General features: G+C 40.2%; 1 protein-coding gene across 5 annotated transcripts in view; it reads left to right on the plus strand.

Moving 5' to 3' along the window:
* The first annotated feature begins 4630 nt into the window (after positions 1-4630).
* The window catches only part of PLEKHA1 (pleckstrin homology domain containing A1), a 38840-nt gene continuing 16503 nt past the window's right edge, over positions 4631-26967 (plus strand). For 4 of the 5 annotated variants that reach the window (XM_081006466.1, XM_081006464.1, XM_081006465.1 and 1 more), the window contains exons 1-7: positions 4771-4939; positions 16938-17098; positions 19181-19237; positions 21098-21143; positions 22868-22965; positions 24011-24142; positions 25550-25690. In XM_081006466.1, coding sequence (XP_080862592.1) covers positions 16958-17098; positions 19181-19237; positions 21098-21143; positions 22868-22965; positions 24011-24142; positions 25550-25690 — 615 coding nt within the window. In that variant the 5' untranslated portion in view covers positions 4771-4939; positions 16938-16957. The other variant, XM_081006463.1, reaches the window with a different exon arrangement.

The following is a 26967-nucleotide window of genomic DNA, read 5'->3' on the forward strand; positions in this document are numbered from 1 at the left end:
AACAGCAGTTTTTTAAACATTGGTTGGATCATGTCCAAAGGTCATAAAATGGAATGTGCAAGTATACAGAGGAGTTGTGTTGCTGGTCACTAACTAAACCAAAAGCAAGATTTTATTGGAGCCATAATATTTGATATTCCAAACTTAAAAATGGAAAGCGTAATGTTGGTGGTCAACAAAAGAAGTTTAAAGACTGTCTCAAGGCAAATCTAAAAAACTGTAGTATAAACACCAACAATTGGGAAACATTTGCCTGCGAGTGTGCCAATTGGAGAACAGCCTTTACCAAAGGTGTCATGGGCTTTGAACTCAGGACGCAAGGGAGAAACATACTAAGAGGAAGGCATACTTGGCAAACCCTCACCATGATTAGCTCCCGCCTGGAAACCAATGTCCCCACTGTGGAAGGACATGTGGATCCAGAATTGGCCTCCACAGTCACTTACGGACTCATTGCTAAAACCGTGTTTATGGAAGACAATCTTACTCGGCTATGAGTGATTGCCAAATAAAAAGAAGATGATATGATGGTCATGGTACTGGAAAAGTAAACACACTTTTCTGTTTCCCAAAATACTGTTGTTTCAGTGTTAGGGAAGTGGCAATGTTGCTACAAAAGAAGCACTATCTTGTAGGCAAACCCAAAACTGCAGGCAACCTGACCAATGGGATATAAATGCACATATATCAGGCTCTGAATTGACTGTGCCCTTTGAGGGAACTTCTGAGCTGAAAGAAAGAATGGCCATAAGCAGAACATCACTGACATGGCTATGATAAAATGACTCAAGGAAATGTCATTGTTTGAAAAGAATGGACCTGGGGAAGCCCTTTACCTGTAATGACATGGCAACGCTCCTCCCATCCAAAACAAATAACACGGCTAAGCTGAAGGTCACAGTTGCTTGTGTGCGGATAAGCTACTATGTATACTCTTCCTACCGGAATCATACTGTATAGAATAATAAACATTTCCGAACAACAGGAAAGAAACAAAGAGAATACAAAATTCAGAAGAACAAAAAAGTAACCAGACAAACGTCTATGTTATGGGGGAAGGAAGTGCAGTGGTGTTAGTTTATGCTTTTATCCAGTGCTTTTTTCTATTTAAAAAATGTTTAGGGGTACTCTCATTTTCCTACTTATATTGAAATACTGCCCCTCAATGAGGCCAAATTTAGATTCACAAAATGTTTAGGGGTATGAGTCCACCTGCATCCCCCCAGAAAAAAAAGCACTGCTAAATGTGCTCATCAGATGCATGTGAATAAGCTGCTATTATTTCCTACCCCTGGTGGTACATGACACCACAAAAATAAACAAGAGCTCTTAAGAACTGGCTAGCCTATGGGATCGAGTCAGTGCTTTGTGGCCAAAAAGAAAAGAAAGCAGTGTTAGGAGTTTGTGGGCTGGGGAGTAGGCTGCATGCTGAGACCCTTCTAATTCTTGGAATAGCCAAGCTAGCTTCCTGGTGAGGTTGTGGGCCATTAGGGGAACAAAGGGAGTGGCTCTGTATGAGGTGGCAAGTGAGTGGGGTGAGAGTAGGAGTGATGTGAGCTAGAAGGAAAGCAGCAAGATGAGAAGCAAGTTGTGGGGCGGGGGGAGAGAAATGATTGATTTCTGTCTGAATCCAAGTCTGCGGCTTTGGGCGAAGTAAGGCCGTCTTGGGGTGTTAACGCCGCAAAGCCCTCCATCGCAGGTTCAGGTTGTATATATGTGTAAATAAACTATATATATCACAAAGATTTCCTCATTCCAAAAGAAACACAAACTGGGTAAACGCCTGGAACCCCTGGAATCTCATCCCGCTGGGAGATAGGGGTGGTGTGCAACAGTATTAACATTTGTAGCTGCCCTGCAGGCTCACCTGGAGGCAAATCTGTCTTGTCACAAGCTTGAATATATTTATGTTGCAGCATAAATATAGAGCATTTCATCAGTTTCTGCGTCAGGCTATCTGTAATTGTATTTGCAAATATTGCAAAGGACCCAATAGGCCTCCAGAGATATTCCAAAAGTAGACGAGCTGCATCACTCACGGTATATTAAAAACAGCCAGTTGCTTAGGTCCCATCACATTTCTTATATGCAGAATCACAAAAATGAAAACCGTGAGAGGACTTAAAGGTACTCTCAGGGTGTAATCCTATGGCCCTTGGAGGATGGGGTGGAGGACCACAGGAGCCATAGAATAGATGTCAGAGGCTCAGTCGCTGAACCCTTTGAAGCTCTGCTGAAACCAGTGTTGGAAGTTCTGATGTCAGAAGGGTAAAAAAAACCACACAACCGACATTCCATGGGTGTGCCAAGAAGCAGCTTAGATCCAAAGGTCTCCCAGTCCCTTGACACAATCCCAAATTAGGGGGAAATTAGACACAGTTGTGTGCATATCTAAGTTGCTCCTTCCACATGTTTCCAATGATACATAAAATTGTGGGGGCGGGGATTAAATATTTGTCATCTCCCTTCCCCCCACCATGGGCATAGCCAGGATTTTTGTTAGGGAGGCAGGCCTTTTGTTGGGGGTGGGGAGGCAGAACCTCAGTTTGCCATGTATTTTTATTGCTTTAGATGGGGGCAGCTGCCCCCCTGCCCCCCTGGCTACGCCCATGCCCCCACCATAGGGTTGAAGCCTACAGCTTCAATCCAAAACACACTTACTAGAAAGCTCAGTAAGACTTGCTTCTAAGTAAACATGTCCAGTAAATGTTGTAAATGTGTGAAATGAGGAAGGCACCCCAGACATCCTCAACAGAAACGGAACAGTACATCCAAATCAAATCAAGTCAAATGGGAGCATTTCACAAAATGTGCACAGAAGGAATCAAAGATCAGCAGGCACGATGGTAGCTGCCGAGACATTATCAGGCACTCTTTAGGAATCAGGATGGTGCCTTGTCAAACTTGAGTTATATGTAATCAAACTATGAAAGAGTACTGCATTCTCCATTGTGTAAATTATACAATGCAAGTTTTGCTGGCACACGACAGACATTGTGGGTGAAAGTTTCGTCACTTCTTCATGAATCATGATACACTATTAGATGGTGTGACTCTGGGACTTTTACTGAAAGATAATTTAAAACATTTGAATAATTGTGAATGCATGAAAAGCTGCTTTCTCACAGAGAAAGGAGCAAGCTCTATGACCCTTCCTGGGTTTGGTAGAAAATGTTGCCATGGTAATTGCAAACCATTGTTCACAGCTGACTTCAGTATTCATTGTTGCATTCTGATTACAGCTTTTGTTTCATTATGAAGTGCGATTACTGAAAGCCTCCTTACAACAAAGATGTATTTTCATGCAACAGCTGAGTATAGAAGAGGCCTTTTAGAGATTTCCCCCCCTGTTTTAAGCCTGAAAAGGGGGTGGGGGGGAGCCCTACCGCACAGTGGACAATATTAAATATTCCAGAGGAAGCAAAATTAAAAATTGATTGTTGTAAAAGTGGTTTTATGACACCATTGGAAAGAACAATTATTGGTCTCTCAAAGCTTTATGAGGTAATGCCTGAATTTACTAGACTTCTGACTTAAAACACAGAACAAAGGAGAGCTTTTAAAATTATATTTACTCATAGACTTCTCTGCAGTTATGAACTTGTTTAAACATTGATACATTTTATTGCATCAGCTTATGCAAGAGAGCATGCAGACTCCTACCCTAACGTAATTTGGCCTAATAAATGAAAGCACTGCAACCACATGGTATCTTCTGTCCTTTGACCAACACATTGTGCTTTGAAACATGCTCAGCAACAGTGAAAAATCTATCAGTTTTTATGGTTCAGTTTTTATGCACTGAACTGCAAACAATGTTTATACAATCTTTGTAACGGAATCAGGAATAATGGATAAATCCCAGTTATTTGATGTCAGACCTCCTATATCCCATCATGATTACAAAGCCTGTTATGGCTGGCCCAAAATATTTATCTGATTTAGTTATGTTAGTCAATATAATGACCAATATTATCTTATCTTAGTTAATGAACATGTATGTAAGGGGGATAATTATTTACTGAATTTAATTCCTACATTTTCTCCATGGACAGCAAGGTAGTGTACATGTTCAACACAGTCTAATCATTTATTTAAAAGAATCCTAAGCCACCTGCAAAAAATGTGAAGCAAAGTGGTGCACATGCTGCAAAAAATGAATAAATCCAATCCATATTAAATCTAAACCCAAAAACCTGACAGTTAAAATAATAAAACAGGAAGAGCGAGATAAAGCTATCTGTATTGCATTTCTATCCTTGTGACCCATTCCACTCGCTCTCGAGACTCCACGCCTCGTTTTATTTGCAGTTTACTTTTCTTTCCATGGAGCCCAGTTACACCAATTGGCACTCTCCGCTCCCATTATTTCCTATGGACCTTCAGAGAGCTCCCATTGTCCCCAACGGGGACATTCCTGCCGTTCGTTTCAGTACTTCCCTCCCCCGACCCTAGCGAATACATGACAGGTCCGAGCCTGTAGCCTGAGTTCCGCGGAACGAGGAATACAAATCCCAGCATGCAACGGGCTCCGAAGCGATGGCGCGACGCGGGGGCAGGCGCTGGGAAGACTACACTTCCCATGATGCCTCTCGACAAGAGAAAGCCGGGCTTTCGAAGCTCCCTTATGGAGCACGGCCTTCTTGGGACATGTAGTCCTTCACCGACTTCAACCCCCACCCCCATCCCAAGCTCTGGCGGCGGGAACTTGGCGCATGCGCCCTGGGCTCGAGAGAGCAGGCAGTTCCTGTAGCTCATACTGAGGTAACTAATAAAGTTTCTCCTCTGAGGAGGGAAGGAGAAGAGAGAGCGAAGGGGGAGAAAAAGAGCTCCAGCGCCGAGAGGAAAAGAGGGCGGGACCGCGCCGGGGAGCGGCTGGTCCGGCTTCGTAGGGCGCTCTGCGTTCGGGGGGCTCTCGCAGGAATTTCCGCGGATTTGAGTGAGTACCGGCCGCCTGAGGGAGAGAGCAGGGCCGAAGGAAGAAGAAGCGGGGTATTAAAAACACACACAAACGCCCCACTTCCCCGCTTAATGCCGCCGCCGGCTGAAAGGGGTCTCGCCTCGCCTGAGGAAGGGAGCCCGGCGGCGAGGCGGCCTCTGGGGGGGAAGGTAGGGGGCCGCCAGGGCGGAGGCTGTGAGGCGAAAGACGGAGGCTTGGCCGGGCGAGGGGGGGCGGGCTGGGGCTGCGCTGGTGGTTCGTTAAGGTGAGCAGAGTGGGGGTGGGGGTTAAACAGGTTCCGGGGCGGAAGGTGCAAGTCTGAGGGAAGATGGGAGGGGGCGTGGGAGCCCACTGGCCACGGCGAGGCAGCTTTTGCGGAGCCTGGAAGAGGCGGCTGTGGGCTGGCAAGGCGGCATGTCCTCCTCCTCCTCCTCCTCCCAGGGCCAGGTGCTTCTTGCCCCCCTGCAGGCGAAGCTCCTTCCTGGCTGCCGTGGTGGACCTTTGGCCTCCCGAGAGTAGGGAGCTCGGTGGTGGCGGCGGCGGCGGCTGCTAAGCTCTCAAGGTGGCTTTGGGGGTCTGCCGGGGCAGCGCGCCCTCCTGAATGTTGAGGGTTGGGGTCGCGCTCCCTATCCGCAGGCAGGGGTATCCTGCCGGGTGTTTTAAGTAATTGGTAAATAAGCATGCTGCGGGGCAACACCGCGGGGTCGTTACAGTGCCTTCATCCCCTAGAAGCGTTTGGTTGGCCGCTACTGTGTGTGCAGTAGGGTCTGCTGGGATAGCCCAGTGGTTAGAGAGTGAGACTCTTAATCTCGGGGTTCAGGCCCCACGTTGGGCAAAATGATTCCTGCATTGCAGGGAGGGGTTGGACTAGAGGACTCTAGTGGTCCCTCCCAATTCTACAATTGTATGTTTCTGATTCTGTTTTTATGATCTTATGATCCAGACAGGGCTCCTCTTGGTAGATATTTCTTTCTTTGTTTGTTTTTGGGGTGGGAAGTGCGGGTGGGGAGAGCAGCTGGCCTAGTTGCTGTGCCCTAGGAATAAGGGGACAGGATATGGTGTGTGTCGTTTGTATGTGCTCATGTTGAAACTGACATGCTGAGGAGCTGAAGGATTGGTGTCATGAGGGCGTCTGCGATTACCTCTTTGAAATGGATTTTCAGGAAAGGCTGCCCTCTGCTTTTGCTTAGCTCTGCAGCATGTAGCATTTTCTCTTAAATGCCTGCCTACTCTTTGAATAGGACTCCCAAAGTGACTTTTTACCCTGGGGAAAACTTGGCAGCTCATGGTATAATTAACCTGGTAAGTGTTTGAGACTATGCAACATCCCCAGCGGTCAGGGGTTGATCTTGTTACCAAGTAATTTTTGTTACTTCAGTATTCTGAGTGTGACGCTGTGGAGACTCAGATCTTATCGGTCTCGAGAATTATAGAGTGATTTGGGTTGTGGTTGAATGCTGTGCTTTTGTAAAGGATGGGTGCATGAATGCTGACAAATGTTTTCAGTGGGTTTTCGGAGTTATGCCTTTGTGTATGATGCAAACTGGAATTTTGAAGCAGCAGCTTAAAGGCAATTAGAAGAGATACTTTAATTAAAACCTTATTTGCTTTAAGTGTTGTATTTCCTTTTTGATGACTTCAAAAGCCTGCTAATACTGGGATTTCTAGCTTCATTAATATCTGTAAAGGGTTCAGAGTTCCTTACCTAGCTGTTTTGGTTTGCCAAACTTTATTTTCACTTTATCATCACAGGATAGTAATGCTTTCTGAGAAATTTGGAGATGTATATATTTTCTATGTGCATTTATAATTCGCTCTTTACAATAGTCTCAGGAGAATACACATACACTAAAACCAACAATTAATAATATAAACTAAACAGAAAATTATAACATGGGTATATTACATGGGGAGGTTTGTACATAGATATTCTTGAAGTATCTTCTTCAAAGAAAGCGTTAATGTAATTATTGAGATTTTGACTTTGGGGGGGCTGGGGGAGGGGGATGGATTGAGAATATTCTCCAGCCATTGATGTGCTGGGATATGCATATCTGGGGTATCTAGATTGATAAGGGTAAAGGGACCCCTGACCATTAGGTCCAGTCGTGACCGACTCTGGGTTTGCTGCGCTCATCTCGTTTTATTGGCCGAGAGAGCCGGCATACAGTTTCCGGGTCATGTGGCCAGCATGACTAAGCCGCTTCTGGCGAACCAGAGCAGTGCACGGAAACGCTGTTTACCTTCCTGCCGGAGCGGTACCCATTTATCTACTTGCACTTTGACGTGCTTTCGAACTGCTAGGCTGGCAGGAGCAGGGACCGAGCAACGGGAGCTCACCCCATTGCAGGGATTCGAACTGCCGACCTTCTGATCGGCAAGTCCTAGGCTCTGTGGCTTAACCCACAGCGCCACCTGCGTCCTTTATCTAGATTGATACTTAGGCCTAAATTGCAATATGTGTCTATGCCAGTGGCCAATCCCCCTCTTGTGCCGTTTGATGGTTGAGTTGGAATTAGTAGCATTCTCACATTCTGAAATAGCATAGCTTAATAAGAGTACAGATAACCACAATAAAAAAAATACACTTACAACTGCTCTCATATATAGGCTCTAGAATCAATGAGGCATTTTCTAGTGTTCAGGAGATTATGTAACCATTAACATTTATAATGCAGTCTATGCAATAACCTATTTTAAGTGCCTAATATCAACATAACACGCTGTGTCAGGGTGGGAATCCCCTTTCAGTCTGAGGACCATAGTTCTTTCTGAGCAACCATCTGGAGGTCAGATGCCAATGGCGGGCATGGCCGGGGCAAAGTGGGCATGGCAGTGAATGTAACGTTTACCTTTGTACAGCCTGCTAGTTTCTACACACATTCCCCTCTCCAATTATTAGAGTTCATGGGCACATTGTGGTGAGACAAAAACACTAAAGGAAGATGTGAAGTAGGGCCAGTGAGGAGTGTGGTTGGGAAGGAAGTGTGGCTTGGGGAGAATCCCAAGGGCTAGAGGGCCTTATCAGCCCCCTGAGAATGAGGTTCCCCACTCCTGCATAATATCGTACCAGTTATTAAGTACTGTATACATATTTTTTATGTATGTGTTATACTCAGTGCTTTTTTTCTAAAAAATGTTTAGGGGTACTCATATTGAAATACTGCCCCTCAATGAGGCCAAACTTGGATTCACAAAATATTTAGGGGTATGCATACCCCTGTGTACCCCCAGAAAAAAGCACTGGTTATACTGAGGAGAATTTAAAATGTGGCAAAATTGCTTAGTTGCTAAACCAGATGTTAAGCTGATGTGGAGGGAACTGCTAACATGAGTGCAACTTTTTCTTATATGAATTGCTTTCCATTTAAGCTAGTGATTTCCAGAGATAGTATTCTGACCATCAAAGATATAATACGCAGGGGTATGTAAGGTCCAGATTTTGTTCATGCAACTTGTTGAAGTAGTAGAAATTGTGTCCCTGCTGCAAGGAAGTTCATGAAGGTTTGCAACTTGCAGAAGTAGGGCCTGTAGGCAACAACGTGTCAGTATGTAACAGTTGAAAGGGTACCTGTATTAATGGAATGATTAATTAATTGCTTCCTGGGGCAAAAGGTTCTTCTCCTAATACTTTCATTTCACATCCTCATCCATATTCACAGAATCAATGAATGTATATTTTGCCAATCAATTAATGGTTGCAAAAGTTCAGTTTCCATCCCCTTTTCTTTCAGATGGTATGTTTGTACAAAACAACTCTTCAGTTGTTTCAGTAACTAACTGTATTTCTCTAAGAGTGACAGAGTCCTCTCTAGTGTGCTTTAGTAAAGGCACTGCAGTTGGTCTTGCAGTGGGGACCAAATGATGAATTTAGTAATCAATATGTCTATGATCATGTGTGACATCTAATCTGGAAATCAGCAGTTTGGACAAAACACTAAAGACTAGTTTTCACCATTTCCTGCTTTGTGGTGTGATGGTGCAGTTGTTTCAGTGTTGTACCAGTGTTTCCCATAGGCATATGTTGGGCTACTGTGGGTACAGGATTTTGGACTAGATGGGCCACTGGCTTGATGCAACAGACTCTTCTTATGTTTCTGTGCATAAGTATGTTTTCTTCCCATTTAGTTGTTAATCCAGGAGATTTAGACAGTGCTTGTATGTATAGAGCTTTTGGCATGCTGCAGCAACTGCAGCTATGGTTTCTACTCAATTGCTATAAGGAGAAAGTGAATTTCTGTGGAGGACTATCCTGTAAAAACACATCAAATAACCACCCAAGGAATTTATATACTTCATTACAAAGAATAGGACAGTGATGATGGAAAGACACTAAGGCTGTGACTGATACATAAATACTGCGCTCTCTCTCTCTCTCTCTCTCTCTATATATATATCACCTCCTCCCTTTATCGCTGAATTGCAGAAATAGTATTTAGATAAAAGGCCTTGTTCACAACACTTGTACTCAATTTTCAGTTTTGCAAGAATGGACAATCCACTTAATATTTTAATGTGTGAGCATCTTTCGGCCTGGAAATGAATTGGCAACCAGCGCTGCTGTTTTTTTGTTTGTTTTGAAAGGGGTTATGTGAATTCTAAATGGAGCTCCAGACAGTAATGTGGATGCTGCGGTCTGGACTAATTGAAATTTCAGTCTTTTTCAAAAGCAGCTCTATGTCAGAGTGCATAACAATAACCCAGTCTGGAAGTTATCAGAGCATGTTGATCAGCTAGCTGTAGTTGGAGATAGGCATTCCTAGTCACTGAGGCTACCTGAACATCCAGTGACAATGTTGGCTGTAGGAGTGCCCCCAAGCTATGGACCAGCTCCTTCCAGGAAATTTCAAGCCAGTCCAGAACAGGTGGTCTCCCCATATGTAAGATTTGAGAAACTGGAACACATAAGTCTTATAAGGATTCAGCTTACTGGTCCACATGGTGCATACAGCTAAAGTACAGAAGACTGGTTCCGACAGCCATCAGGTTCCAAGCATGCTGTCTTGTATATGACTATTTTCAGTGCAGGCAGAAATCCCATTATAGAGACAGTTATGCGATAAGGATTTCATTATGAACTGAATTATATGGTAGTTTGATTTTTATAAACCTGTACTTTACCATGCATTTCCTGCTATTGGAATATGAAACAGGGTTTCTTTTGTTTTAAAGGAAGGAAGTTAGTGTTGGTGTTTTTAAAAGTAGATATACTTCCTTAAGGAAGATGCAGAAACATCAGGGCTGTGTAGGTGTCTAATTTTTCAAAGACCAATATACAATCAAGGCATTTCATGGAGAGAGTAAGAATTTACAGTGGTTCTGACAGTTTAAGCTCCAGACAGCTTCAGAAAATTGTCGACTTGATGCATTTTCCTCAGGTCTAAAATAAATGTATTTGGCTAATCTATGTGAAATGCCTATTGTTTGAGGGAAATAGTTTAGTTCGTAATACTTAAAATCTATTTCTATAAGATACTAATGACTTTTCAGATTTGTCACATTCCAATATGTTCTTCTTAATCTTCTGATTTAGTCTTCTGTTAGTTTAATTATTGTTAGTGTATTTTAATTTGTTTATTTGTTTTTATGTTGCTCATCACCTTGAGGATCCTTGTTGGGTAAAAAGGCAAGATATAAATGCCTTTGATGTATTGACAAGAATTAGGGTGGAAAAATTCCAAGCATTTGGATGACTAGGATCCTAAAAATTGGGGCTGATGTCTAGAGTGGCTGGGGAAACCCAGCCAGATGGGTGGGGTATAAATATATTATTATTATTCTTATTGAAATAGGGAGCATTTTCTCTCCTAAGATATTTAGGGTGTGACTTTTATGACAGAGATCTATTGGTAGCAGGTTCAATTTTATTGACACTGGGTGATATTTAGCTAGATAATGGATCAGAATAGGTGCATTGAAATCAATAGACTGAAGTTATTCAATTTGAACTTAGTGGGTCTTCTGTGGGTATGACTAATGTTGAATATTGTCCCACTCTAAAATTGTATTTTAAGCATTTGAAAACTAGGCATAGTGCATATCTTCAGAAGCTTATGTAGGCTAACGTCCTTAGTTATTTAGCTTTTCCTTGTACTGTGTTCCCTTTGGACAGTTTTCATCTTTGCATCTTTTTAGCCTTTCGAATTCAAAATCCTTCTTGAATGTAGTGCCAAAAATCAAATGATGTTTTTTAAACACAGGTTACAATCCCACACAGAGTTAAGTGTGCTCAAACCCATCCCGTCCCCCCATGGGCACTTAATTCTGTATTGATACAGAAGTTGGACCAATGAAAAGTTCATTTAGACTTGTGAAGTGTGTCAGTTGCTTAGTCAATCTACTCATCTAGTGAAATGTTTTGTGAAGCCAAGAATGCTGCTATTTATGCAGTGAGCATTTTCTATTAGCATCACTATGTTTTCAGATAGCAAAGACAAGAGTGAATGGCCCTTGATCCGAAGCTACAGAAGTATGTGGTGTGATATATCTATATACCACATGCACACACACCCTTTGTCTATCTTCAGTTAGAAACAGATGCCTGCTTGTCTGCTTTGTAACAACATTTAAAACTAACACCTGTTTTTTAAATAGTGGCTATGTGTTTCTTCACTAAATTGAAAACCAAGTGTGTGTTTAGACTATCCTTGTGGCTTCAAACAAAAGCTAGTGAGAATTGTTTCCCCCTCTTTTATTACTGACACTTGCATAACCTAGTGATATATAATAATTAGTAGCTGGTCTTTATGGACATGCATTACAATACTAATAAAATAATTTTAAATATTTCATCACCATAAGACATGATTGCCCTATATTTGATCCATCAGGTGGTTAACCCTGGTTATAGTATTACTTAATATGCCTTTTGTGGTATGTTAGCTCCCTAGTGTATGTAGCATTGGACTTTTGTGTCATAGCATTGTATTGTATTTAGTTTGCTTCCCACTAAGCAGGACTTTGAGTTTTGCATCAAGCCAGTCTGGATCCAGAATAAATTATGCTAATTGAATTTGGATGTGTTTATTTACTGTGTTAATTTTAGTTTACAGAATTCAGTTTGTCAGACAGTTTGAAATTATTTGAACAGTACTGGGTGTGCACGGGCCAAAGTGTTATGGAAATGGAAAAACAGCCTGCTTTGGGATGGGTTGTGATGGGAGGTAGATTAAATGTTGAAAATCACTTAACTTTTCATCTGTCTTTTTGTGAAACCAAAGGAGTGGTTGGAAGAGCAGTGAACATAGATGAGCTGGTGTTGTGGCTTTTGGTCTGTTTGTTTTTTGGGCTCATTGCTGAAAGCTTGAATTCTGTTCTTCCAACCTTTGCAAGAGTGCTCAGATCCAGAAGTGCACTTTTGATGTTAATATACTTGCATATACTGTGTTGGCCCTCAAAAGTTAAGTGGCAGGAATGTATCTTCTGCAAAAGATTAGCAATAATTCCAGACTCAGCTCTTTGTGATAGAAATCATGCTACAGTTATTACTCCTCCTAGTTCTTATCAGCTTGGGAGGGTAATGTGCATTTTGCTTTGCATCTTCCTTAGAAGTGGCCAAGCAGGAAGCACATTGTGACTCATAACTGTCTTGAACATTGGCAGAAGGTGATAATATAGCAGCAGAAGGGATAAAAACTAATTTTGAATTTAAAAACTAAAGCAGATTCTTAAAAAAAACACCAAGTAAGTAAAAGCCTGGCTAAACAGAAGTGAGGAACCTATGGCCATTCAGATATTCTTCTGGAAAATATTCTCCAGTATCTTACCAGGATAATTCACAGGGTGATCTTTAAGAGAACTTATAGAATTTAGTTACCTGACCTATGCAATTTGTTCAGCTCTCAGATTATGAATCTTAACGACTTTTCAAGGATATATAGTGCTCATCTCAGGGAGGAAAAAATTCTTAGCTCAGTACAGTGGTACCTCGCAAGACGAATGCCTCGCAAGACAAAAAACTCGCTAGACGAAAGGGTTTTTTGTTTTTTGAGCTGCTTCGCAAGACGATTTTCCCTATGGGCTTGCTTTGCAAGACGGAAACGTCTTGCAAGTTTGTTTCCTTTTTCTTAACACCGTTAATACAGTTGTGACTTGACTTTGAGGAGCAACTCATAGAACGCGGTGTGGTAGCCTTTTTTGAGGTTTTTGAAGACTTTGGTGATTTTTGAAGCTTTTCCAAAACTTTCCCGACACCGTGCTTCGCAAGACGAAAAAACCGCAAGACGACAAAACTCGCGGAACGAATTAATTTCGTCTTGCGAGGCACCACTGTAATTTCTTGAAAGTTCTACACATAGTAAATTCGCATGTTTTCTCAGAAGTCCACTGTTCTTTGTTGCTGCTAAATAAATGTGCATTAACCATTTAATAATTAGGATTTTAGCATTAGCTTTCAGTTAGTGATAGCCCTTAAAATCCTTAAATGTGTATTGAAAACTAAATAGAAATCTAAGTTTATGTAACTTAGATGTGCTGCGGAATTATATGACTAAACATTTTTTAGTTATGTTCCTAGGTTGTGTTTGTTTTGTTACGTTATAGCCGCCACTTTACATGCATTCTTATTAAGAAAATGTATGACCTATAACATGGGAAATTTGGTTTAAATCAGTTCTTTTTTTAAAAAAATGGCTGTTCTTAAGACTGAAGTTCTTCTAACTTCCCAGATCTTGTGTATGGGATATACGGTCAAATCTCAGCTCCCGGGCCTCTCCATTTTGGAACGTTTTGGCTCCTGAACACCGAAAACCCGGAAGTAAATGCTCCAGTTTCCAAACATCTGTCACAGCTTCGGCTTGAGTGCAGGAAGATCTTGAAGCCAATAGGAAGCTGTGCCACGGTTGTCGAACATTTCGGAAGCCAAACAGACTTCTGAAATGGATTATGTTTGACAACCGAGGTTTTGACTGTACTTCCTAGTCAGCACATTAATAGTGAGCCCTTGAGATCTATGTAACTATGTTTTGGTTTCAGTAAATGGCAAGCAGAAGAAACTTGACTATGCTGTTGTGAGGGCTGGATAAATCTGGGATATCTGGTAATTACATACACCACCCAAAATAAAGGCCGTAGAAGTCTGGCCCTGAGTATTAAAATAAAAACTAACTTTTTTTCTGGGCCACAAAGCTATAGATTTTATACAGAGAATATTAGCTAGTATATGACCCTGGCTAATTTGACAGAATTCCCAAACGTAGGTATGATGCCTTGCTTCATATTGGAGTGAAAATAAAACTAGCTCAAATTTTTGGCTGCTTGGATGTGGTATAGGTAGTAAAGGAACCCTGTCAGATATTAACTTTAGAATCTAATGGCTGAATATGTGTCCATACTTGCTTTGTCTTAGAAGATCTGGAGTATTTGTTGGTTATCCTTATAGCAATACGCTCTCTTTCTCTATCTTCCTGCTTGTTCTCAATAACATTGTTTCTGTCTATGGCTCCAAGGCATTGTGGTGAAATATTGTAACATGTTCTGACAAATGGTATAATTATAACTCCACAGTCCACTGCATTCAGGAATGAGTGGTGTTAAGACATCTCAAAAGTTTAAATATAGTTCATATTGTCTGTGAGATTATATATCCTCATTTGCATCATTGTTTAAATATTTTTATTAACTTGCTACATGTATACTTTCTCACTTTTAAAGAAATGATACAAGAGCTTAGTAATGAGTTATTAAATCAAAATACAATTGGCATGAACACACACTTAAAATGGATACCATCTTTCATGAAATATTTCAGGCAATATAAACATATTGTATTTGGACTGAGAGCTATACATTTTTGTAGAGCCAAATGTGGAGAGCAGTGTTAGAAACTCAGATATATAATCTAATTGTCATAAACCAAGGTTATGGTTGCCACAATGGAATGTCTCAGCACCTTTTATTTTTGCAATGGAGATTAATACAATTATGATTATTGATTTCTATACCGCTTTATATTTGAAAGAACAAATCTCAAAGCTGTTTACAGCACATTAAAGCATCAGATAAAACAATCCAGAATAAAACAAATTGAAGCTTCAAAGAAAATATTTCAGATCGTTCTCTAAGTGACATTTTGCTTTCCCCAGTTGCCAGCCTGGCATTCAGAGATCTTCACGTGGTTGGAACTGTACCAGTCACAAAATACACCCGGGGCTTGGCTAATTTCTAACACTGGTGGAGAGTTGCATTGCCCTAATTTGTGGTGCCCTTAGGCTGTTGAGATTTACTCTGTTTTTCAGTTTATCAACAAGCTTAATAGAAGTGCCAGTTGTCCCTATCAACTAGGATAACATGTGGAGAGATTCATTGTGGCCAAATCTGCAGTATGTTTGCCTTAAGCTTCAGTCATTTGCTTGAAAGCAAGTTGTACCAAGACTTGCCCAATTAAGTCTGTGTGGTTTTTTTATTTATTACATTTATTTACCATCTTTTTCTTCGCAGTAGCTGAAGGTGGTGTACATGGTTCTCCTCTCCATTTCACCCTCACAACAACCCTGTGAGGTAGCTTAGACTAAGGGATGGTGGCTGGCCCAAGGTCAACCAGTCAGTTTCATGGCTGTGTGGGGATTTGAACCATGGTCTTCCAGGTCATAGCCCAACACTTAGATTGAGCCTATAATATTCTTTATAATATTGCAACAGTTATTTTTCAAAAAAAATGCTGTATCTGTGCCAGAAGGGCTCACTTAACACAATTATGCTTAATTGAAAGCTTAGAGGATAAGAAGGCCAAACAAACAATAATTAAAAGTAATCAAGCATTCAAATATGTCACCCTCATTTCCTTATCCCTAATTCACCTGCCTCACCTCTTCCTTCCTCTCCAGTATTATTTATTTATTAGTATTCATCCCCTTTGGATGAGGTTTAAAAGTCCAAAAAATAATAAACATAAATTGAATATAGAAACTTCATATAACACTCACATGCAACACATTGCCGGTGAACCAAGTCTGCAACTGCTCTTGTGGAAAGGGTTTAAACCCCAGCATATTTTTTGAAAGAATGATTTAGCACAATTATATCTTAATAATTACCGTATTTTTCGCTCTATAACACGCACTCGACCATAACACGCACGTAGTTTTTAGAGGAGGAAAATCCGTAGGCATGCCACCTGTAGGCATTCCCTCCATAACACGCACAGACATTTCCCCTTACTTTTTAGGAGGAAAAAAGTGAGTGTTATGGTGCAAAAAATACAGTAATATATTCTAGAAACTGAATAAATCCACTATTGTTGTTTTATATACCTTGGTTGAAAGGGTCTTGGTAGCACTTGAAGCATGCAATTCTACTTATGTGAAGACTGTAAGTTTTAACGTTATTTAGGCTTCTGAGTGTAATGTACCGTATATATATACATTCTGAGTGTAATGTACCGCCTGAATATAAGCCTCACTTTCCCCCCAAATTCTGACCAGGAAAAGTTAATGTGTGGCTAATATTCGTGACCTTACGGTATGCAGCCAGGAGCGCTGGGCAAAGAGCACCAGAAGCGCGGCAAAGTGGCGCCTGCCCTGCGCATAGTCCCCCATCCTCTCCCCCAAGGCCAGGAAGGGAGAGAGCGAGGAAGCGGAAAGGCAGCCAGCAGTGCAGTGCAGCCCCCCCCCCCCCCCCGGCCAGGAGCAGCGAGGAATGGAGCAGCTTATATTCGGGTATTTTTTATTTTTTTCTCTCCCCTCCCCATCAATTTTAAAGGTGTGGCTTATATTCAGGTGTGGCTTATATTCGGGCCAATATGGAAATATTCTCAAGTATCACATCTATTTTGGAATCTCTTGCTGTGCTGTCATGAAAAACAGTTTGGGGCAATGTTTAGTGAATCACAATGTTATTTTGTTTTTTATAAAGTTCAGTGGGGATTCCCCCCCGCTTGCTTATTTAAGTATCACCTTTTCCTAAAATAAGCTATGAAAGAACGTTAAATGAAACTAGTAATGAAACAGTATTGATTAAGTGCAGCTAGTAAAGCAAACATTTGCTACTCTTTGTTTTGCAGTGTAATGTCCAAATTCAGAAATGCCTTATGTGGATCGTCAAAATCGTATTTGTGGTTTTCTAGACATTGAAGAAAATGAAAATAGTGGAAAGTTTTTGCGGAGATACTTCATATTGGACACAAGAGAAGATAATTTGGTATGGTACATGGATAATCCACAGGTAAAAACATTTCAGGATACTTTTAAATGTGTGTGCTTTTTAATAATATGAGATTGAATTGGGCTGGAAGATTTCAAGGAAAAATTCTGCAAGTATTGACGTGCCTTTCAACTTTGTGCAGATACATATTCTGTTAAATTCTCATTTTGCCCTGTGAGTCCATCTTCATGGGTCAAATGATTTACCATTTGAAATTTGGATACCTTGGGCTACGGTCCTAGACATTTGTTTGAAGATAAAACTGAGACCCAAATAATTGAGGTGTGAAGACTATGATTGAATGCTGATGGTCAGCAGGTGGCAGGTTCTGGGCTAAATTTGTACCTGAGGTTTGTCATCCAGTCCACAGTTGACATCCAAGAGACAAAAGGTGGAATGGGAAGTAGACTTGTTTATAGATCTTGGCAAGCACTTCAGTGGTGGTGCTTTGGCCCACCAACCCCAATTTCCTTTTCAGAATGGCTCTTGGGCAGTTGTTTGACTAGGTTTATAGGCTGTACAGTGGTACCTCGGGTTACAGACGCTTGAGGTTACAGACTCCACTAACCCAGAAATAGTACCTTGGGTTAAGAACTTTGCTTCAGGATGAGAACAGAAATCACGCGGTGGCGGTGCAGCGGCAGCCCCCATTAGCTAAAATGGTACCTCAGGTTAAGAACAGTTTCAGGTTAAGAACGGACCTCCAGAACAAATTAAGTTCTTAACCCAAGGTACCACTGTAATCTAGAAAAGAAAGACAACTTTGTTGGTATTTTCAGGATTTTCACACTTAATCTTCTAGTTTTCAACTTCAAACTTACTTGAAAATAAAGAATTGGCTGGCTCAGTGCCAGATGATGTCTGGGTGAAAACAAAGGAAGTTTACCTGGTTACTTAGGTACATTTGACATGTGTCAGTTTAAGGGCTGAGCCATTGTGCTCATTTTGTAAGAATATTTGGATTTTACTGGATTCAATCAGAATCAAAGAATCATTAACTATATTGAGCCCCATGAGAAAACTCATGGAAATCATTGGAGCACTTCTGCAAAAGATGCAAAATACCATTTGGTCCTATATTTGAGACTCCTGATTTATGTGGCAACAGTACTTCGATTTTGGTGTGTGTTAGTGTGTATATGAATCACAGCACCTGAAATATGTTGTAATAATCAAGAGCCAGTCAGAGACTGGTTTTGCTGAGGCTAAGCCTTTAAACTGGTGCTGGCAAGCTGTTTTAGTGTAGGAGTTTATTTTAAAATAACAAAACACAATAGTAGCAGCATTCTGTTACACAGAAGGTGCTGCTGGGCCAGATAAATACGCTATATAGATTTCTACCCCACCCTTCAGACACGTTGCCTGGGTTATTTTCAAATTACAGAAATTAGCAAAATCTAGAAAGGGTAAAATCATCAGCCAGAAGAAAAACCTGCTTAAATTAAAAATAAAATAAAATAAGCTAAAATATAGAAGGAAATGGAGTGTTCAGATTCATGAAACAAGTGCAATTAAGGAAGTTGTTTCCAAAAACAAGCAGGATTAAGCTGGCTGGCGTAATTAGGTATAACACAGAAGGAAGAATGAAAAAGGAATTGCAATTACTAGTTCTTAGAATATTTTGTTGTATGTGGATTTCAAGCTTTTGAACAAAGCCTCAGAGCTTTGCTGAAAGCTGTATTTGGTGTGCATGTCTACTTGCTAATAGGCCTGGGCGATGTATCAATATATCCTCCAGGATTGGTTTGAGGACCAGAGCATGATGGTGTCTTCACCCAGCAGTATATCATGGGTGGAACATGCCTGCTGCCCAGCTCCTTACCTTCCTTCTCCAGTTGCCTCTTTCGTCCCTGCGCCAGGTGCTGACAGTGGTAGGAGCGGTGGCGGTTTCACCCTAGCACCTCACTGGCCTGGGGCCAATGCTCCTCCCTCCATGTTGGAGGGAGATCTTTCTAATAACGATCAAATAGATATGAACATGTTAAAGAAATATTCTATCTTTTGGATGGTTTTTTTTTAATGTGATGGTTTGAAAATTTGGGCATATATTGTCTTAATTGATAGCACTGCACAATAAAATAAAAGCTATTTTCTTGACTACAGAACCTTCCCTCTGGATCTCCGCCAGTTGGAGCCATTAAACTTACCTACATTTCAAAGGTATGTATGTGTTCCTCTAAAGATTGAATTTCCAAATTCATAACACACTTTGAAAGGTATTGAGATGTGAGTAACTTCTTTAAGATGTAGCTAGTAAATTATATGTGTCTTTCTTTTGGCTATTGTTTCTGAGAACATTAGAAAGGAAGAATGCAAAGTCAGAATTCTGAAACTAGTTGCAGTACTTTATGCTCACAATAATTTTTATTACTACAAATCAACATTTTATCTGATTGGGTAGTGTTTGTACACGTGCATGTGTCATGTTGAGCCCATTTTTATTTATGGTTTCTGAACAAGCCAATAAACCCCTGTTTATTGTTGGCTTGTTTTGGTGAACCATAGTTAAAAACTACATGGGTTTTCAAGATACTGATGTACCGCCAATCAGTTGTTCAAAAGTCTGCTGCTGCTTTTCTCCTTGCAGCCACTCCAGAGGAGAATGGGGTCCATGAGCCTATGAGTCTTAGGCTCATTCATGTAGGACTAGGTCATAGTTTATTGTTAATGTCTGAATTCAGCCACAGTATTTTCTCTGAAAGTAAATAATGTAGATGAAAGCTTCTTAAATTGTCTGCTGGAGTATGAGTGAAACGAGTGTGATGGGAAGAGAATGCAGTGTGTGTGGACAGCTTTGATATAATTGTGTTTTGAGTATTGCATCCCACAGTCAGACTATTTATAATCTTATTTACTTTGGGGTTGGGGTTCTTTGTGGAAAAAACCTCAGTACACAAAACAAGCATTTAATGTTTGTTTTTAGTCTCTGATATATTTTCTATAGTTTTACAACTTGGTAAATATCCTTAGGGGGAAAAAGCAGGCAATAGGGAATAAATGAATTCATTACATCTACTTCAAATCACTGATTTACTATTCAAAGGTTGTATTAATATATGTGGAAGCATTTTTGCTGCATTTCAGTGCAATATTAAAAAGAAACTACCTTCTGGGTAAATATTGGAAAAATAAATTTAAATGTTGTGAAACATGAAACATTGCAATACTTAGTGCAGAAATGCCAAGTTCTTAGCTCCTTGTACATACTGGTAAGGCCTTTACTCTAAAGATCTCCGATTCCCTTGCTTCCAGCCTGTTTTGGATTTCTCAGCCTTTTTCACTACACAAACATTTCTCATGAAACCAGTATGTGAAAAACGAGTTGAAAAAGAGTTGAAAAGCCACTATCTATTTTTTGGAAGTCTAAGAGTTCAGAATCAGGAACTTTAATACATTAAGAAAAATGCTGATACAAAAAAATACTTTTTTCATGTTTATATTTGTGCCTTATGTGGGCTTGTTAATTTGTTTATTATTATATTTTCATGTTTATTGTATAAACTGCTCTTTGATTTTTATGAAGAGTGGTATACAAATGAAATGATAATAAATGCCATTTTTTCAGTCTCATCAGCAAGCCCACAAAAGTAACTTGCCTGCAAAGTTTTTTACTAGCCTGCTAAGGAAGCAGAAGAAAGGAAGTCCTATGCTTGGTGGGCAGCATGGCAACACAGGCTACTAGCCTCTTTGCCGATCAGTAAAGAAAATTGTTCCCCCCCCCCATCTGCCATGGTAGGATTGATCTGTTAAAGTAAAGAATAAGTTTACTTTGGATAATATTATATGTGTTTCCATTGTTTGCAGGCCCCACCCTTTGCATGTTACCTTTGCCACAGAAATACTCCATTTCTAGAGTCCTTTGTAGAGATGACATAGCTCACTGGTGTTTTATATGGATCTGTGTACTAGTGTAATGTGTGTTTGTAATCAACACACAAATCAAGGTGTATTGTAAGGAATTTTTATGTTGTACAAGATAATTTTTATTATGGTAATGCATATAACTGTCCTTTTTTTTAGGTTAGTGATGCAACTAAATTGAGGCCAAAGGCAGAATTCTGCTTTGGTAAGTTGTTGTAGACTGCATAAATGTTGTTGTTGTTGTTAACTGCAATCAGGATATGTTCTGCCCATTTATTATCAAATACAAGTGGAAATACCTATTTGGAATTCAAGTTAATTCATTTTTAAGGTTTCCTTCTAATTTAAAGAAGAAAAGTTATTCCTTTTTCTAGATTAGATATTGGCAGTATCTAAATTAGCAAAATTGTTGATCATACAGTGACAAATGGCAATTACCAATGGTATATTTAATAATTGGATAATTAAAACATTATTTCTGTATTTGTTTTGACAAAATTAATCAACGCTTCATATGTTGTAAAATATTTATTTTTTCCCCTTTCTCATGTTGTGGACCATTATATACACTGGACTTTATACAGCAAAAACAGAAAAAACGAGAGTCATGTTTTAATACACATCGGTATTAACAACGCCTGCTAATTTGTTATTTGCAGTGAGTTTAACATGCATCTAGTGATTAAGCAAAGCCTAGATGGCCATGTTAGCATATGCAACAAATTATAAGAAAGGCTGCAGGCCTTGTTATGGAGCTACTGCTTGTAGTGTTGCCATAGGCTATGTCCAACTGTGGGATCCCAATAGCACTAAGTCTCTGACTATGTGGTGAGGCCATTTTTACTATATTTCTGTTTGTTCAGAATTATGATCTACTACAGAAGCATAGTAAACATAATCTCCTTGCATATCAGAGTGCTCCTGACAACTGGCTTCCTATATGTGTTGCTTATACTTCATGACATGATGAAAGGAGGTGGCCATGTGGCAAAAAGATTCTCAGATATTTAATATAAAGGAACAGTCTTTGTGTGGATTATTTGAGCTCTAATGCTTTTTCTGTACTCTGTTACACACACAAAGGAAATGTGACAATATAGCGCTAGCTAAGAGAATCCATATGATTACCAATCACTAGGAAATTACTTGCAGATTTAAGTATGCAATAAAAATGGCAGAAACCAGCTCTACGGATGTTGCTTGTTCATTCATATAAATTCTGTCTACAGCCATACTACCCTTAACACGCCAGATCTCGTATGATCTCGGAAGCTAAGCAGGGTCAGGCCTTGTTAGTACTTGGCTGGGAGACCGCCTGGGAATACTGGGTGCTGTAGGCTCCCCCTCTAATGAAAACAAACCAAAAAACAAAAATAAATTCTGTGTATATCAGGATATGGCATACACATTTTCTTGCTTTAAAAGTCCTGTTGGTTTTTCCTTCTACCTCAACAGCATTTAAACACTAATTTTAGATTTGAAGCACCTATTGTAAGTGTTGGGTCCTATGCATTTTTATAAATAAAAGTCGGTTTAAAAGGACAAATTACTCCTGGTGTTTTCAAACCAGAATAGGATTATTCTTTTTGTATTTCCCCCTCCCATCATACAGGTGTGTTGGTTCAGCAAGGGCGTTGGGGTCAGTACTTATTTGGAAAGTTAGAGAAGGGGTGTGTGTATTAGGAGATAAGAGAACCAGGAATACATGCATCACTCCCCACCTCCTGCATCTAGAACTATATATAAACAAAACAGAATTATTTAAGACAGATGAGTATATGCTATTAAAGCATTGAACTTGGGTTTTATAGCTTTGGGATAAGGAGTAATGTACCCAGTCTGACTTAGAGCTTTGTTACAATGCCTAGAAAAAGAACAACATAGTATTTTCTTTAGTTAATGAAGTCTATTCCTCCTGTCTCTTGACAGTCATGAATGCAGGGATGAGGAAATACTTCCTACAAGCCAATGATCAGCAAGACTTAGTTGAATGGGTGAATGTCCTGAACAAAGCTACCAAAATCACAGTAAGTAATTATTTGTGGATGGTAGAGTCATTCTACATAGACTTCCACTTTACTTGGACAAACACAGCAACAATATGTTTGGTTTTCTATGTCATTTTCAGGTAGATCTAGTGCTTACCCTGCCTCCAAAAATAAAATATTTTTTTTAAAAAATGGTCATGACTAGTAAAACATTATGGCCAAAATTGAGATGGTGTAGAAAGGAAGGGACACTGCAAAAGGAACTAGAAACAGAAATCAAATTCCTACTTTTGAATGTCTCATAGAATCATAGAGTTGGAAGAGACCACAAGGGCCATCAAGTCCAACCCCCTGCCAAGCAGGAAACACCATCAGAGCACTCCTGACATATGGTTGTCAAGCCTCTGCTTAAAGACCTCCAAAGAAGGAGACTCCACCACACTCCTTGGCAGCAAATTCCACTGTCGAACAGCTCTTACTGTCAGGAAGTTCTTCCTAATGTTTAGGTGGAATCTTCTTTCTTGTAGTTTGGATCCATTGCTCCGTGTCCGCTTCTTTGGAGCAGCAGAAAACAACCTTTCTCCCTCCTCTATGTGACATCCTTTTATATATTTGAACATGGCTATCATATCACCCCTTAACCTCCTCTTCTCCAGGCTAAACATGCCCAGCTCCCTTAGCCGTTCCTCATAAGGCATCGTTTCCAGGCCTTTGACCATTTTGGTTGCCCTCCTCTGGACACGTTCCAGTTTGTCAGTGTCCTTCTTGAACTGTCTCAAACTTGGAGAATGCAGGTCAATAAATCAAAGCATGTAATTTCTACAAATATTTATCTATTTTTCCTGTATGGAGCAGATGGATATTTCTTATTGTTTTTAGATGATTTTTTTTTTTTTTTTGGGATGAGCACTTTCTAGTATCTTATGTTGATATTGTTTAATTGAATAGCTTACACATTTTGCATTATGGTAACTTGTTTTTGAATGCCTCTGGGATGTTTGAAGCGATATATAACTATATATAATTATACTAAGTTAGAATGGTTTTTGCTTGCTCCCTTGTTTATAATGCTTATTATTTTCAGGTACCAAAGCAAACTGATTCACAGTCTCACACTGATAATTCAACACGTCATACTGAAAATGTGGGGTTAAAGAAGCAGATGTCTTACAGGACAGAGATTGTTGGTGGTGTTCCTATAATAACCCCTACTCAGGTAGCAGTGTGCCCTTTTATAACAACTTTTCTAATTATCAGAAGTATTTGGTTATTGGCCATCTATTCCTCCAGTTGAGTGATTGCTTGGAGCATGGGATTTCTGTTGCCCCCAAATGTTGCCTCTTCTATTGTGATAAATGCGTACATTGCTGTGCATGTATAGACATGCTTTTTGTATTGAAATGAGAAGGCTAGTCTTCATATGCAGGAATTTTGTACAGTTGTACCTTGGATGTTGAACGGAATCCGTTCTGGAAGTCCATTCGACTTCTAAAACATTCGAAAACCAAAGCGCAGCTTCTGATTGGCTATAGGAAGCTCCTGCAGCCAATTGGAAGCCACCAAAGCCCAGTCAGATGTTCGGCTTCCGAAAGAACATTCAAAAACTGGAACACTCACTTCTGGGTTTTGATCGTTTGGGAGCTGATTTGTTTGGGAGCCAAGGCATTCGAGATCCAAGGTATGACTGTATATGTATTCAGGGTGTATATGGAACTACTGAACTTAGAATCAAAATATTATTTTCAATTTTATTTTGCTTAAAACTATGTTTAAATGTAGGTATGTGCATGTATGTACGTATATGTTTGGGTGATAATGTATACATTGTATTTATATATAATAACACACCTATATGAAAATGCTGTTTGAGGTGGAGGGAAACCTGTTTTTACAAACTCCTTGTTGCAGAATGAGTTGCTACTATTTGCAGTTGTTGGGTATTTAGTTCTAATCTAGGATTGAGTCTGGTTTTGTGGATGGTAGATTTGCAAGATGCTTGGGCCTGGTAGTGAATCAACACTAGCAGTAATAAAACCTGGTAACCAAGTGATTCTAGGCATTATACTTATTAATGCTAATTCTGAGATAGAATATAACATTAGAAGCAGTTCTAAGACGGACAGCTTCATTATGCATATAATTGCAGATCCTTACATGTTGCCTCCAGTAAAGGGAGAAAGCTGATAGAATCAGGAATGTTCCTTGCACAGCATAATCAATATGAAACTTTGATTTAGTAAACTTTGTACTGGCCTGGCTCTTGAAAAATATAGGGAACACCCCCCCAAAAAACCACCTTTGTTTTTATAGATAGTTGGAAATAGTTGACAGATTTGGGAGGTGGGGCTATTACCAAATTTGTAGAAGAAGCTTACTGGTTTATATATATTATTTATCCTGAAAGTGTGATGAGTTACATGCCAAACCTGAGGTGAAGTAGAGACACAAGTGTATAAAGGCCCTGATAAATTGAAAATATGTATTTAGTGGTGCACCAAATTCAAAACTTGAATTTGTCTAATAAAAGGGAATTTATAATCTGGAATGATGTTAGGGGAAAGTAGTGGAGGGGTTGATGATGAATTTTAGACCTTACCATTAAGTAGTCTTGTTTTATTTCTAGAAAGAAGAGGTAAATGAATGTGGTGAAGGTGATAAAAACTACTTGAAACGGTCCCAAAGCCACCTTCCTTATTTTTCTGCTAAGCACCCCCCAGATAATGCTGTGATTAAAGCTGGCTACTGTGTTAAACAAGGAGCAGTGGTAAGTGACTAAGATGCATTTCTGATGTTAATGACTCATTGTTCTATATGATGCTAAAGCAAGAGAGTTTTTTTGCCAATGGAATGAATCTGGTTAAAATTCTTTGGGAAAGAGGGGAAACTCCAGGGCTCTTTGGTAACTTCCAGACCCTGACATTTAGGAGCATCCCAGGTGGGGAACCTCTGGCCTTTGGGCCATATTTGGACCCACGTGGGTTCTGTTTTGGCCCTTAAAGCCATTTCCCTCAAACCATGGCCTTCTGTCCTATTCCTGATGTCACATGTGATGTCAGGTGAGGAGCAGGTGGAGATGGTGGCTGCCAGTGTACAAGTGAGAGCCTTAAAGTGTGCTCACAATTGTGTAATGACAAAAAAGGCTCTCTATCACCACCAGCCAGTTGAGAGGGAAGGCAAGACAGCAGGGATTGGCTGCATACAGCTAATCTTAGTAGGAAGAAAACCTTGAAGTTGGCATCGAGCAGTACTCTTTGTAAGCCCCTTTCTCCTTGCAAAGAACCCTGCTCAGCACTTTGAAGCACCAGCGACCAGCTGATAATTACAGTGGTACCTCAGAACTCGAACGTAATCCATTTTGGAAGACCGTTCAACTTCCAAAACATTTGAGTTCCGAGGCATGGCTTCCAATTGGCTGACAGCTAGGTTTCTGCACAGGGGAAGCCTCTTCGGAAGTTCATGTTCCAAGGAGCGTTCGAAAACAGGAGCACCTCTGGGTTTTCGGCATTCTGGAGATGAAACGTTTGAGAACAGAGCTGTTTGAGGTACCACTGTACTTCAAAGCACCCCACAGGGCTCTTTTCATACCCTTTGTGGCAGTCCCAGTTATTGTGTGGACATCAGAGTGCATCATCGCCGGGTGCCATGTGATGTAACAGATAGCTGATCCACTCACTTGTCAGATTTTGCCTGCAAGCAGTCAGGGAGATAGGGATCTGGTCCACTGGCCAGATTCAGTTCCCCACCACTGCAGTAGCATGTGATTTAGTAATGATTTTTAAAGAGAAGTTAACTTAACTGAATGATTTTGTTTGCACTTTAAGAAAAGGGATTTTGTTTACAGGCTCAGAATCCCATTAGAGGGAAACTGTTTTATGTAATTAATTATTAAATAAAGCCTGGCTGCATTTGCTCAGACACAAGAGCAGAAGAATGTTAATAAAAGTATGGCCCCACTCTATCTACTTAAAATTTCCTCTGTATTTTAAGCCTTTAGTATACATCAGACTCACCATGTTTAGATCATCATCCACTACCGATACA

Source organism: Podarcis pityusensis (genome assembly GCF_964106645.2).
Source record: "Podarcis pityusensis genome assembly, chromosome: 5".
Taxonomy (NCBI): Eukaryota; Metazoa; Chordata; class Lepidosauria; order Squamata; family Lacertidae; genus Podarcis; species Podarcis pityusensis.